Source organism: Xiphophorus couchianus, chromosome 24, assembly GCF_001444195.1.
Source record: "Xiphophorus couchianus chromosome 24, X_couchianus-1.0, whole genome shotgun sequence".
Lineage (NCBI taxonomy): Eukaryota > Metazoa > Chordata > Actinopteri > Cyprinodontiformes > Poeciliidae > Xiphophorus > Xiphophorus couchianus.
The window spans coordinates 4,874,881-4,889,356 of NC_040251.1; the positions used below are offsets into that span (position 1 = coordinate 4,874,881).

General features: G+C 39.8%; 2 protein-coding genes across 2 annotated transcripts in view; one reads left to right on the top strand and one right to left on the bottom strand.

The window, feature by feature from the left end:
* The window catches only part of filip1l (filamin A interacting protein 1-like), a 78,931-nt gene extending 71,737 nt beyond the window's left edge, over window positions 1-7,194 (bottom strand). The window contains exon 1 of the mRNA XM_028010126.1: window positions 7,180-7,194. The gene's annotated coding sequence lies outside the window, so the exon portion shown is untranslated. The remainder of the gene's footprint in view (window positions 1-7,179) is intronic.
* An 84-nt stretch (window positions 7,195-7,278) lies between these two features.
* LOC114140342 (caldesmon-like) lies at window positions 7,279-10,302 on the top strand. Its single transcript, XM_028010131.1, has 10 exons — window positions 7,279-7,397; window positions 7,506-7,662; window positions 7,735-7,780; window positions 7,869-7,975; window positions 8,047-8,145; window positions 8,366-8,547; window positions 8,624-8,681; window positions 9,172-9,234; window positions 9,312-9,731; window positions 9,805-10,302. Exons 2-9 carry the CDS (start codon window positions 7,513-7,515, stop codon window positions 9,639-9,641), a joined length of 1,035 nt encoding a protein of 344 aa, XP_027865932.1. The 5' UTR covers window positions 7,279-7,397; window positions 7,506-7,512; the 3' UTR covers window positions 9,642-9,731; window positions 9,805-10,302.
* Window positions 10,303-14,476: the final 4,174 nt, after the last annotated feature.

Sequence of the window (14,476 nt, forward strand, 5' to 3'; positions counted from 1 at the left end):
TATTTTAGAATAATAATCTGTTTTGCATTTTCTCATAATAATAGTTAATTTATTTTTATAAGATTTATATTTTTGTTCTGCTTCAACCGTTTTATATTTTATAAATTGTTTATATAGATTATTCTTTTTCTTACATGCCTTATGTATGCCTTTTGTAATCCAAGGCTTATGTTTGTTTTTTTGCCTGTAATTACAAGTTACGATTGGACAGTTTTTATCATAAAATGCTTTAAATATTTCGGTGAATATGTCAAAAGCCTTATCAATATTTCTTTCTTCATACAACACTTTCCAGTTCTGTGATTGAAGATCTTTTCTTAATGCTCTTATTGAGTCCTCTGATATTATTCTTTTGTAAGTGATGTTTGTGACCTTGTTTATTTTTCTGCAAACATCTTCAAGTATAACAAACACTGGTAGATGGTCACTGATATCATTTATAAGAAGTCCACTTCTCAATTCACTTTCCATATAATTAGTAAATATATTGTCAATCAGGGTTGAACTCTGTGTTGTTATTCTGCTTGGTTTAGTAATTAGTGGATATAAACCTAAACTATGTATAGAATCAATAAAGTTAGATGTACTTTTAACCATATGTGGATTCAGCATATCAATATTAAAGTCTCCACAGATGAAAATTACCTTTTGATGCATCTTAGCAAACAATGTTTCCATGTAATTTGTAAAGATGTCAGTATCAGATGCCGGTGCTCTGTATACACAGCTGACCATTATATTTTTCTGCTTTTCAAATTGGATTTCAATAGTAATACATTCCATAACTTCATCAATTGGCATTGACATTTTTTCTAGCATCTTATATTTTAGATCATTCTTAATGTACAAAGCAACACCTCCACCTTTTTTATTCTTTCTGTTAACGTAATTGAACTCATACCCCTCCAGTGGGAAATCTACTCCCTTCTCAGAGGTGAGCCAGGTTTCTGTTATTGCTATAACGCTAAATGACCTTTTTAGTTGATGTAAATATTCTTTTATTTTGTCATAATTTGCATAAAGGCTACGGCTATTGAAGTGAATAATTGACATTTCTTGATCCGAATTATAGCATTGGCTATAGTTCTCATCAGTATAGTAATGGCAGTTGTCATTCAAATAATCAAGAAAATTGTTGTCGGGGTCAATATCTGTGTCTATGTTCATATATATATTTTCTTATCATCACTGGTTTTCAGAAAGTTGATCATGGTTACCCGGTTATCATGTTTCACTGATATTTGTCCAACTCTTCAATTTTTCTGATGAACAGTATCTTAGCTTCTTCCGGTGAACCGTTCAATTTGATATAGACTCTGCAGTTTGAGGTCCATGTTGATTGTATTTTCTTTTGTTTCCTGAGAAAACGTGCTTGTCTTGCTATATCTGCGTTTAGTTTGGTTAGATGCTCATTTATATAAACATTGGTTCCCTTTAATTTCCTTCCTTGTTTTAAGAGTTCATTTTTGTGTTTCCTGTTTGTAAATCTCATTACAATAGCTGGTTTAAGTCCTTTGTTTTTTTGTGGAATTGGATGGCAAGCTTCAATGCCATTATTATCAATGCTGATTCCCTTATTGCTGAAGAATGATATTATCTGTTTTTCAAAAGTTCCTTGCTCTTCATCCCTTTCTTCGGTATTGTTTGCTTCTGTAACAGCCCGGGCATATGATCGTGGCTTCATTTCCAACCCACTAATTATAACATCATTCATTCGACTGTACTGTTCCAAATCAGCCACACGATGTTCCAGGAAGGCTATTTGCTTGTCTTTCTCTACATTCTGTCTCTTCAATTCTTTAACCTCCCCCATTAAGTTCATTATTAGTTTTTGTTGTTGTGAGATTGTTGCTATCTCACCAGACATGAAATCCAAGGATTTCTTTATCTCCTCAAACTCCTCCTCTGTCGTGGATCGACTTTGCTTCGTATTTCTTTTCGACATTTCCGTTTACTCTGAACAATTTGATGGTCCGGCGTTGGAGTTCCAGCTCAGGAGTTGCAGCAGCTACCCTGCTTTGTTGCCGCCAGTCAGATACTGTAGTGGGAACCCAGCGTAGTCGCAGCCGCTAGGTGTTATCTCAGCAATAGCAGCCCAGCATTGTAGCCGTAGTTCAGGTATGGAGACCCACCTCAGATATTGTAGCCGCCTACCATGTGTTGCCTCCACAGCAGCCTCTCAGCGTTGTAGCCGCCGGTCAGGTGTTACCGCCACAGCAGCCTCAGTGTAAAATCCCAAGCCACGGTTCTCCATATTTGAAAGTATGGATATTTGATGTCATTTTTTAAAAAAAAAAAAGCAACTCAAGAAATTCAATTCTTAAATAAAAGTGAAGACCATTTAAATTTCTTTGCAAAATCAAATTTAAAAATTGCAATTTCTAACCCTCTAAGCAACACGCCCACATTTATTCCTAACCTGAATTGACAGGAAACGCAACATTATGTCAAAACGGAAAGTAACCATGGGAACGTCATCCGACTGACTCACAGTGACTCGACACTCTTCACAAATGTGAAAATAGCTCCAATATGAATTTAAAAACAAACTTTAAAAAGAAAGAAAAATTACATAATGAGATTGGAGGTTTCGCTTTCATCCCATCGGCGAGTTTTGGGTCGCCTCCGGTTTCAAACACTAAAGTCTATTTTTAACGGCGTGTGCTGCGAGATTATAAATAAACCCGCGGCCAGAAATCAACATGCCATCATCATTTAAATCTGCTGCCAGATTTACAGGTCACGACACTTGTAAGCTAAACTTGAGGCAGTGGAGGGTGTTTCATAAAAACGCAATATTTTCCTCATCACTCACCTCGTCTTAAAAATTAAAGCTTTAAAATCGAATTCACTGCCTTGTGAAATGTTTTGAAGCTTTAAAACATGGAGAGTGAAGGAAAAAACAAACTGAGAAGCTTCCCTTCATGTTCATGCGTTTGATTTTAGATGTCTAAATTGAAAATTTCTCCACGTTCCACACAGCAGCACAAATGGGCCCGTCATGATGGGCTCAGGGGGCGGCAGCACCTGCCCCTGCTGTTTTGTCCATTCCCTTTACGACCCGTCTGCTCCGCACGGCCACAGCTTTACGTGTCGGAGCAGCTGGACATGCCCTTTTCAGGACACTTTCCCTGGCACAGGAGAGCTGCTGCGGAACACAAGAGGCATTTCAGAAAGAGAAATGGCAGCCTGCCGGCATCTGTCCGTCACAGGGACGGACTTAAGAATCAGCAAACTTCATATGAAGTCACCCTTTCAAAGGCAGAGAAACTACAATTTTGCAATTGCAGTATTTGCATTAATCAAGTAAAACAATTCAAATTTAAATGTGAATAAGTCTGTTCACATGATAAGTCGATAAAAACATGACACACCACAATCCTCCAAGTACTTCCTGTCTTTTTCTTCTTCATGGTTTCTGCCTGTGGCAACTACCGGTTGTTGATCATGTGACTGCGATGCAACAAAAGTGTTTCCATTGCAGTTTTATGAAATAAACCAATGTTGCAAAACCACCTCATCCCAGCAGCAAAAAAAAAAAAAAAAAAAGTTTTTGTTTTAAATTTGCATGTTTTTATTAAGCAAATTTATTTTTGAAATGTCAAATTGAGCAATTATGCGGTTGATGAAAATGCAGCTTCTCTAAGATTCATACAAATCCGAGTTATGCCAAGCTCCACTTTTGTTGAAATGGGGAAAATGGTGACAGCCCTTTGATTAGTATTTAATGACCTCATCTTTCCTGTCGGTATAAACATTTCTTAATAATGAGGTTCAGTTCCCTTCAAAATGTGACAAACAAGAAAACGTGCCATTCAAACGTAGCTTGGTAAATGCCTGTAGTAAAAAATTCACCTTCATCACATCTGCTGCCACACAAGCAAGATGAAGTGCAAAATGTGTGAAAGATTTTCTACATCAGACAACATTATCTGCGTGAAGAAGATGAGAAAATGAAATTGTTAATTAGCTTTGATTGCAAGCTGTCACGTTAAACCATGTAAATGTTTTCCACTCCACTCTGCCAGAGCGGTAAAAGCAGCGGTCTGTCCCACCACATACACTCCCTGACCCTTGTCAGCATGCTGGGAGCGCGCAACTTAAAAACAGAGGTATTTACGACTCAGCACTCTCCTCCAGAGTTCCTGGAGCTCCAGCGAACATGAGGGACAGCGGGGCGGTTTAAAGATAGCCGGGCATTAGTGCAGCCGGCTCGCATTGGGGCTGAACACCTGCTTGTCTGTCTGTCTTCGGGAGTTAAAGCAAAAGGGAGATATTTTCTCAAGCCGCTTACTCAGCTTAAATGGAAGCAAAACGCCTCACTGGGAAGAACTTAAAGCTAATTTGGTTTTACAGTATTTAAGTTGCTGTAGGTAAATTATTACCTACAGGTTTTCCCCCAGAAAACCTGCTCAGCCCGGTGGTCGGGGTGGCGAGGCGGTCCACCGTGTTTTTGTATTAAAAGATGTTAAGTAGGCAGGAAATCTTAAAATATTACAAGGTAATTATATGTTACTGGGAAACGCCAGGGAAACGCTATCTAAACCCACAACTAGTCTTAAAAACAACAAATCAAAAAATGTAATTAAAATGAATATCAATTATTGAGATTATCGATGGTGCTAAAGGAGCTGGCAAGTTTTACTGTGTAAAACTTCAAAGAACAGTATTCATAGTTGGCTGTTGTAAACAAATATTTTAGTAATCAAGTAATCTATCGATTATTCTTACAATTAATTGAGTAATCGGATAAAAAAAATTTTTGAGCATCCCTAACGGTAACTTTTTTTTTGTAGTTTAGAAAACTAAGCTGTAACAATAATAGCTCACTTTCTAAGTTAACATGAAGAAAAGTTATACAAAGATCTGTAATTATATCCAATTTAATAATAAAGAGGCAGGCTCACAAATACTCTTATAAAAAATGTCAATACTCCAGCTTTTAGTTTATGTATTCCTCTTCAGTCAGTTTAATAGATGAACTCTCACCTTGCACCATACCTGTCCAGCTTTGGGTTTGAGAATACGGGAAATGAGTTGGGGGGCTTGGAGTGGTGGAGATGGTTGGGGGGAGGGAAACAGGCGAGCGAAGAAACGCAAGATGGGAGCGGAGAGGAGGAAATAGACCTGGGTACAGACTAACGCAAGTCCGGGGACCGGTAGACCAGGGGACGAACGTAAAAACAGGGGGGAGCAATACGGGATATTTACGGCACCTTCGTTCGTCACACTCAGAAAATCATCTAAATCATCTATCAGCCGTGTACCGTCACGATGCGATCTTCCACCCATTTGTTCAGACCGGGATGATATGAAATTTATTGTGCGGTTTCGTCCGTAAAGTTACAGTTACACTACAAGCATCAACTACTCAGCCACCCGCCGTGTTCAGTCTATCCGCTCACCTGTATAAAAACTCCTTCAGCGCTCTTCCTGCCGTTCGCTCTGAACCAGCAGGAGAAAGGCTGCCGTACTCCAGGCATCGCGCCAGTCATTTTAAAGATGCCTACTGGTCCACCAAAAACGATGAAAACCCGTGAATTATCATCAATCAATGAAATCCCCACGGGCCGAACTTGAAAATTGGACGTTATGCTGCTAACACTTAGCTTTCGTCAACAACTCAGAGGCGGAAGTGAGAGCTCCGCGCAACGCAAATGCTATCCCGGCTTGAAGACGGTGCACTAAATAATAAAACAATGAAGCTTCAAGGCAGGTAAATTTTTCTCGAGGAATTTTAATAATCGAGGTACTCGAACCATTCGAGGAATTGTTTCAGCCCTAGTTGGATTGTTTTGTTACCACAGCAACAATCTGATGCTCTGAGCTTAGTCTCTGAGTTTGAGCTCTGTTTGTTCACTAAGATAAATCTCACCACTCCCACAACGCGCACCTCTGAATTCGGGACTACAAGTTATTCCTGAGGTTCACATAGAGCTGCGCAACCAGAGCTAATGGGGCGGGGTTTAATCTCTTACATTGAGTTCTCCAAAGAAACATAATTCCTCACAGCAAGTTGATGTAAATATCCATACAGGTCAGCCCGTCTGCGGTTTGAGTTAAAGGAGGCGCGCGATCCTGCTGAGGTAAAGTGAGGTAAAGCTTTAAATGCATAAACTATAAACCTATCCTTTAGGAATAAATCTGCTCCGCTAGAGAAATACTCAGAGCAACAGAGACGCTTGCAATCCAGCTTAAAAAAATTAATGAATAAAATAAATTAAGTGAAAGCAATTTTTTTTGTTATTACTATTATTTTCCTAAAAACATAAACAAACAACACGTAGCCTGGCAGGGGTTCTAGTAAAGCATGGCGGGCTGCCAGGCTTATAATACACTAAGGGAAATCCTGGTTTTCTTCCTAGATGGAAGATTTCCTTTTAATCTGTTAAATTAGTCCTAAATCAGACTTCTACAGGTTTTGGGAAGGAGAAGAGATTTCTTCTGTGTTTGCTTTTATCAAACTTCAGATTATGAAACAAATCTTTATTTATTTATTCCCCACGAATTCATAAGCCATGTGTAAGCAATTTATTCTATGCAAGAGCATACTGCAAAAAACTTTATTTATTAACCCAACTTGAACCAAGAATCTCATAACACAATTTGAAGAATGAGTTTATCAAAACCAGTAAAGATATCAGACTTATTCCCAAATATCCAATTTAGATCCACCCCAATTTCAGTTACTATATCCAATTAAAACAAATCACAATCGACATTTCTGACAAATACAAACTTCCAACAGACATTGCTGATTGATTTTTTTTTGTTGTTGTTGTACATTTTGCACATGCACAAAACAAATGATGTGTAAGAAAACAATGTATTTGATGTATTTACCGATTGTGTAGTCAAGGAGAAATGTGTTGCCCACGAAATTATATTACTGATTTATTCTGAGATCATTTAAAGAAATACATTTAAATGATTGTCATATTTTATATGCAACAAAAGATTCAAATTTGACATACAATTTTATGTGTTTTCCTGCATAAAACCTAAAAGGTATTGTCTAAAAATCCATGTTCAATATTGTAAGAACAACGGTTAAACAATCCTGCGAGTGTGACGGATTTTAATGATGTTCAAATCAACATGCGGTCATATAAAGGGCCGTCTGTCTCTAGGCTTTATACAGGAGAAGACCTCAATGGGTGATGGTGTATGCAGTTTTACCTTTGTAAAATACACACTTTCAATCACAGTACTGTTCCTGGCTCATTCTCGAAAGGTTTTTCTGTGTTCTGCCTCCATCTGGTGGTCAAAAAGAGAACAGCAGGCCGCTCCGAATCAGCTGAAAGCAATCATGAGGTGATAGCTGACTGACAAAAAGTCAGTCATGCTGCCATTTATGGTGGCTCGTGGAAGTTATCAGCAAGCAACTAGAGGAACCAGTAATTTGAAATGTGAAGTTTTACCTTTGGTTTATGTTGCTGCATTTATCCAAAGTCTTGGAGCTTGAGTTGGGTGGTGGTGTTGTTTTTGTTCCTCCCCAAAAGCAGAAAAGAAATGGAAGAGTCGCTCTTTGAAGTTGTGCCGTGCGGTGCAAATCACATCCCATCAGGTCGTCAGCTGCCCCGCACTCCTCCTCTGACGAGTGCAAAGAGACATTTGGATTTTGAGGATGTGGAACCTGTGATGCCAAACAGCAACGCAGAGGTGCATTGCTTGCTCTACACTGCAGTCATGACTTCACCAGTCATGACTCATTCAAATCTTCTCTTTTCACAGGCAGGTGGAGCTGTTGAGGTGCTTGGTTGTAGCAGTCTTAAAATGGGTAACTTGACTCTTGGATGTGCCTCTTGGAATAAATGACATTAAGGTGACCTGTCTCCTCACCACTGCCTCTTTGTGTTTAAATTTAGAGAACCCTTATACCATGCTGAAGGGCATGAAGGGGTATCATCTCACTCCTGATGACCTAAACTTCATCAAGAAAAAGGCGGAGGATGAACATGTAAAAAAGCTTCAGGTAGTTTTGGTCTCTGGCAGAAGTCTGTTACAGGTGAACTGTCCTCTCTTGAAGAGTGAAACTGTCCACAGGAAGAATTGGCAGAGATTCAGGCCCTGCTGAAAATGGATGGGAAGATGTTGGAGCTTGCACTTGTGTCTAGGGCGACGGCGCAGGTCACCCTCAGCCTGGTAAGGTTTTCCGGATTACAGTGTGCAGCGGATTCTATAAGAATGTTGCTGAAATGTCCAAAAATTAGGCATTTAACACATTTCAAATGTGACACTAACTTTTAAAATGCATCGACTTTGCCATAACTAGAATATAAGCGTCAAGAGGGACAAGTTGGAGCTCTAACATAACCAGTCCTTGTCCATGTTGAAGAACAAATTCCCATGTTTTCCCCTTCAGATCCCGTCGAGTGACGATCTGGCCAACTGGGCCAAACTGGTCCTGAGAGAGACCTCACCTTCTGACTTCACACAGCTGGATACAAAGTCACTTCTGGATGCCATCAAAATGGAAGAAATCCAAAGATTAATTGACCAAAAAAAGAAGATAATTGCAATGATGGAGGCAAACGCTGCAGAAACGTAATGCCTTCAACAAAATGTCTCTTTAAATGTTGACAATAAGACTCGTGTTGAAAATGACCTGGGAATGTTTAAGGTGCAAGAAAGAAGCTGAAAAGAGAGGCCATCTTGAAATGCAAGTAGCCAATGAGGAGGTAGGAAATACCTTTTAACTGAGTTGTTGCTCCCAAGAATACCTGCCAGTAGTAGAGGTTGACATGGTTAGCATTGACTATAGCGTACCTCTAAGGTACTCTTACACTTCTACAGACTAAAACGATGAGTGGCCATTGTATTTTTACCTAGCAGATCTCATAGCGAAATTAAGATTACGGACATGTTGATCCTGAGATGCAGAACCTCCCTCAGTGGTATGACTGTTGGACGTCTGTGCAAAATTGATGCAGGACTCTGCATTGAAATTTAAATTTACATGACTTGTACACCCGATATTCATCTAGAGGACAGCAACATGTTAAGAAAAACTGAATATAAATTCAATCTGATTTAAATTGAGGGTTTTATTGAATGATGGGAGCTGAGGTAAAAAAATATAAAAGGCTTAAAGTAATTGTTTTGCTTGTAACCTGATTCTGCAGAAAACGTTTCCATTAAGCTGCTGTAGTAAACCATTGTGACTTTCAGCTGAAGATTCGGGAGCTGATGAGAGAATTGACGGGTCTGAAATCAGACCTCCTCCTGCAGGAAGTTAGTGCTTTTACATTACTTGTTTCTCGGTTGAGTTGTAACGCTGTAAAATGCTTATCCTGCATTTTCCTCTGTAGACAAACAAAGGTGAAGACCTGAAGGAGGATCCTGAACAGCCACAAGCTGCAAGTGGTGAAGGAAGACATCAGCAGCACCAAAGGAAGGCTGTTAAATCGCGTGTTAATGAAATCGCATGTAAATCGAGACCAAAATCCGCCAACAATGAGAAGAGTGTTAAACTGGTTCAGTCGGTATCAGAAGTGTCAAATCAGAAATCTGGAGCAGGGAAAGGAGACCTAGTGAAGCTGGTAAAGGGAAGAGAGAGAAGGGAACAGACGGCGCCACTGAAATCCCAGCATCCTGTGGCTGGACTGAGACGATCCAAACGCATCGCTAACAGAAGCTAAAGCTAGACCAGTTGTTTGAATTGGAGGCTGTATTACCTCTTTTATTGGGAGGAGAGTGAACTTTTTTTTTTATATGCATATTGAGTTTTCCATCCATCCATCCATTTTCTGTTCACCCTTTGTCCCTAATGGGGTCGGGACATATTGAGTTTTTTTTTTTTAAATTATTATTAGATAGCTTTTTACTTGTTTTTGTTCTCCAGTATCATTAGGAATAAAGTTTGCTACTTCTGATTAGCTTGCCAAAAGCCCTCTGCTAACTCTGTGCTGACTGTATTTTGTGGTGGAGTGACTTTAATTTTCAATTTGTGTGCAACTTTGATTGGGCCAGGAATATAAAAAAAAATGAAGTTGTTGAAGTGGATTCACCTGTTGGCAGACTCACAAATCTGAATTGACTTTGTCTGCTAGCAGCGCTTCTTCTAGGATATAATCTAAGGTTGATGTCCTTGGCGTAGAAAGGAAGTGATACAATCGCTGGGTGGTGTGGATCTGTCAAACCGGCTCATATCTTCCTTGGCCAAGAATTTAATTGTATGATTTCTTGCATCTCTAGCCTATCTCTTGGGTTTTATTTTTGTTATTTTGAGTTTTTCCAACATATCTTTGTCCCCTTAACTCTGCTAAAGTCTAAATAAAAGCTCTGAAAGACTTTCTGGAATCTGTAGCAAGAGTCTGTTAACACATTACATTAATGTCACACTGGCTAGAGGTACACTGTCTCAATCTGTCATCTATTTAGTTGAAAAAGGATCAAGAGGCAGCGTGATTTTCATTTATTCTATCAGGATGCTTCATTGTCTGAAGAGGTTTGGTGCAGCATATCCTGTTTGACGGTGTTCATTTAACCTATTGAAAGTGAACATCGTCATTTTATGACTGTTTCTGAAGGACAAACATGTCTCCAATTGGTCACCAGATGGTCGACAAATATCCGTGTGACCAAGTTATTTAGTTTCAGTCTATTTGTGCTTTCCTCAATCAGCCGTCTCCCTTGTGAAGGTTCTGTTCTGTTTTGCTTGGAAGTCTGAAGCAGGATGGTGTGCTCTCTCCGACCGCCAAAGAAAACCCAAGTAAGTGAGAACGAGACTCGAGGAGACGAAACCTGCGACGCATGCATGAGAAACCGCGCCAGCTCTGCTGTAGCTGGGCAGGGAACGCTGTAAGTGGCTCCAAGTCTCAGCGTGGAGGCAAAGTGTGAATCCCTCGACCGTGTTTGATGCCACTTGTAATGAAATTCCAAACTGGGATTGGAACGGAGCCTCTAATGCGGTTCCCAACTTCTCTGCCTCGACTGTAAACATGGAGGGGGGAAAAATTCTTGGATTTAATCATTTTCTTGTCCTTCTGGATGTAAATGTTAAGACCTCTCACAAACCTACATGTACTGTTTTACGCAAAGCCATAGCAGCTGTTTACCTTTTAACTGGTTTGGTTTTGAATTTCGAAAAATGGTGGCAGTCGAGTTGAGCATGGACTTGGTTACTTCACACCTAATTTGCTGGTTTGTTGCATGCTTGCAATTTGCTCAGTTTCTTAAAGAGAGCTACAGATGGGAGAGGAAATGGAACTGCTGTGTAAACAGTCTTTATCCTTTCAAAATAAGAGCACGCGTACTTGACAAGTGAAGTCAAATTTGTCGACGCTTGCAAAACGTTTTGACAGTTAACCAAGATTTGCTGTATTTTCCTCTGCTGATCATTGGTATCATTTCCTAAATGGAGCTGTCTGTTTCATAGAGATGCTCCAAATTAAAGACTTTTCATAGTAAACAATTTCAGACCAACATAAACACGACAGAGTGAAGCAGGAAAGTGTGTGTGAGCTCTGGAACCCTCACAGTTCCCCAAGTCAAAGCAGTTTCTTTATTCTTTTGGCCTGAGCTTCTGACAACTTGGTATTCTGGCTTCTGAAAAAGTGCATCAAACCTGGACAAACGGGGTGCAGACAGAACCACGCTGCTCAGGAAGTGCAGGCCGTGTGTGAAGACAAAAACTATCCGTTTCTTTCCTTTTCTGGCCTGGCTTCAGTCTTCTCATTACTCTGTCACTGCTTTGACTGGCCCGGTTCTTTTCCTCTGAATGTTTTTTTTTTGGGGGGGGTAACATGCACCGCTGAGGTCAGCCTGATGTGAGATGGGTCATTTGAGAATGTGACTGGAATCTACACGACACCCTACTGGAGGTTGCCCAGTTCAGATCAGTAAACATCTGAGTGGATATTAGAGGTGAAATGTGAATATAAACACGATTTGCAAGAAAAAAAACCCTACATAATTCTGCTTCTTTTCAGATGAACTGAAGTTACATTCGGATGCAAGCCAGGTATATTCTATATTTAATATGGTTGTTTATTTATTAATTTGATGCAGCAGACTCTTTAAATCCTGTACAAAGATTTTTGTGCCAAGAAACTTTTCAATCATTCTTATCTAAGCCAAATTGTCTGCGCCAGTACAACTGAAGGAAGCCGCTGTTAGTTTACTCTGCTTCTAAGAGGAATGTCTTTTTCAGCTTTCGTTACTTCTGGCTGCCTTCAGATTGCTGTTTTTGGACGTAAACAGATGTTAATGAACACATTTTTCTCAATTGTCAAGAAACTTGCGCATTGGTGTTCAACATTGCGCCCGGTGGCTGGCGCGAGAGGCTGCCTTTGCGTCACGTCTGAGTGTGGGTTTCATTAACTCTGCAATCAGCAGAATCTGGGCTCGGCTTTCTCCTTCTGTTGCACGCAAATTGCACAAATGAGCCTGTTTACAGGCTCAAGTGTAGACGTGAAACAGCTCTTTGTGGCTCCACTTGACACACATGCAGGGAACTGTTGAGCGTTTTACTGTCAAATTCAAACGAAGTCCTGTTTCTGTTTTTTATCACTTCTCAAAAATACTTGAAAGAATGTTAAAAAATGTTGAAGGAGTCGTTCAGAGGATGGGGCCAAAATACCTGTGGTTTGGTTCTATTAATAGTCAAAATAAAGTATATGTCCCATAAAGGACGTGGTGGTAACATATCACCGCCCACTGTTGAGACCTACATGATTTGGTGGAAGAACAAGAATCTATCAGTCATGTGTGTAAATATGTTAATTTGTCTGGATGGTTCATAGGCTGCAGAGAAAGGCTTTTTCTTTCTTTTTTTTAACATATAGTGTTTCACACATTTAGTTGCATTGATTACAGCATCACAGAGCTGCTTTTTTTCTCTCTCTTTGGACCAAACTGAACCCATTTTCACTGAAATTTGGAGGATCCCAGGAAAGAAAAGGCAGAACATGAGGCTGAAGGGTTTCAGACTGCATATAAAAAGCCAACATGTCTGTACATTTACACAAAACTCAGCGAGGCACAACTTTTTTTTTTATTTTGGGTCCGAGTAGGAATAACAGTTTTAACAATTGTACAGCTAGTGTTTCTTCAGTTCCCTGGGTGGGAGATTTTTACTGTTAAGTCCAAAGTCAACAGTGTATTTGCTCCACTAATATGTTCAGAAATTCCTTATTTATGAACTCTTTCAAAGAACAGGAGTGCTGAAGTGTTTGATCATGAAAAACCCTGATCACGTTGTTGTAGATAAGCGACCTAGCACTTACAAGGTCAACCCTGACAGAAAATAATAAGGACTCATGTATTTTGCCAGAACTGATTTGTAGAAAATGTTGCTGTTACCTTTTCAGGCCCTGGCAGCCTGTGGCATTCAGATTTATGTGTTTATTATTTTTTTTATGATTGCAGTTATGTTAAGAGCAAGCTGAATATTCTGGCAGCATGTATGAGCTGAGAACTGAGACGCTGAGGAAAAGCGAAAAGAGTAAACAGTAGTTTACGTCAAATGTGAAATTGGGCTCATACAGTGGCTTTGTGGAAATACGGGAAGAAAAATACAACATGGTGCATCTATTGATTTAGACTTTGGGAAAACCTTCCCTGTGTTTTCAAAAATAGCTCTTCTTACTTTTTCCAGCGTGATCTGAGATCAGGTTTGGAAGTTCAGACATTTTATATATTAAAAGCCTGCTGCCTTCCTATGCACTTCTGTTCGATTCTGATTTCTCTTCACTTCTCTGACTGGACTTTCTTCCACTGAGTTGGGTTTCAACCAGGCCAGCCATGGTGGAAGAGTAAAGTGTGACCCATCTATGGAGGCTTTAGTCCTTGATGCGGCTGTCAGGTTTGAGTCCTGGCCCAAGGGACTTTATTGCATATCTTCCATTTCTCTCAAACATACTTTCCTGTTGGCCTGTAGAATAAAGGTCACCAGATCTGACAAAAAGAATTTCAACTGGGCTAATCAGAGGAAAAAAGACACAAGCTATGAATGATGACAATTTTCCGTGACTATTTTGGTCATGCTAGAAAGTATTAAGATAGCATTAACAGAAGTCTCGTTTGGCTCAGCACTTCTCCTCATAGACGGGGATGGTTGTTTATTGAACAGGCAAGTTTTGGTACTTTTCAGATCATCCAACTGGCGCACTACATGTATCACAACTAAGAGTTAGCAATCAGGTAAAAATTAAGACTTCTACAGAGTTAATGCCTCAAAAAGGCAATCTTTTCTCAAAAGCAAAGAGTAACCAAGAGCGACTCTGAATTGCTTGAAAAGATGATAGTTGTACCAGTTAACACTGGTAGACGACTAAGATCCTTAACCCAGACAGGCATTATTTAGTAGACAGCTTCACTAAGACCACATCAAATACACTGCCTGGCCAAAAAAAAAGTCGCCACCAAAAAATGGTCACACACTCTAATATTTTGTTGGACCGCCTTTAGCTTTGATTACAGCCCGCATTCGCTGTGGCATTGTTTCAATAAGCTTCTGCAGTGTCACAAGGTT

Coding starts and splice junctions, on each gene's coding strand:
- LOC114140342 (XM_028010131.1), top strand. CDS start 7,513: ATGGAAGAGTCGCTCTTTGAAGTTGTGCCGTGCGGTGCAAATCACATC. Junction 7,663..7,734: donor TGCCAAACAGCAACGCAGAG/GTGCATTGCTTG, acceptor CTCTTTTCACAG/GCAGGTGGAGCTGTTGAGGT. Junction 8,682..9,171: donor TGCAAGTAGCCAATGAGGAG/GTAGGAAATACC, acceptor TGTGACTTTCAG/CTGAAGATTCGGGAGCTGAT.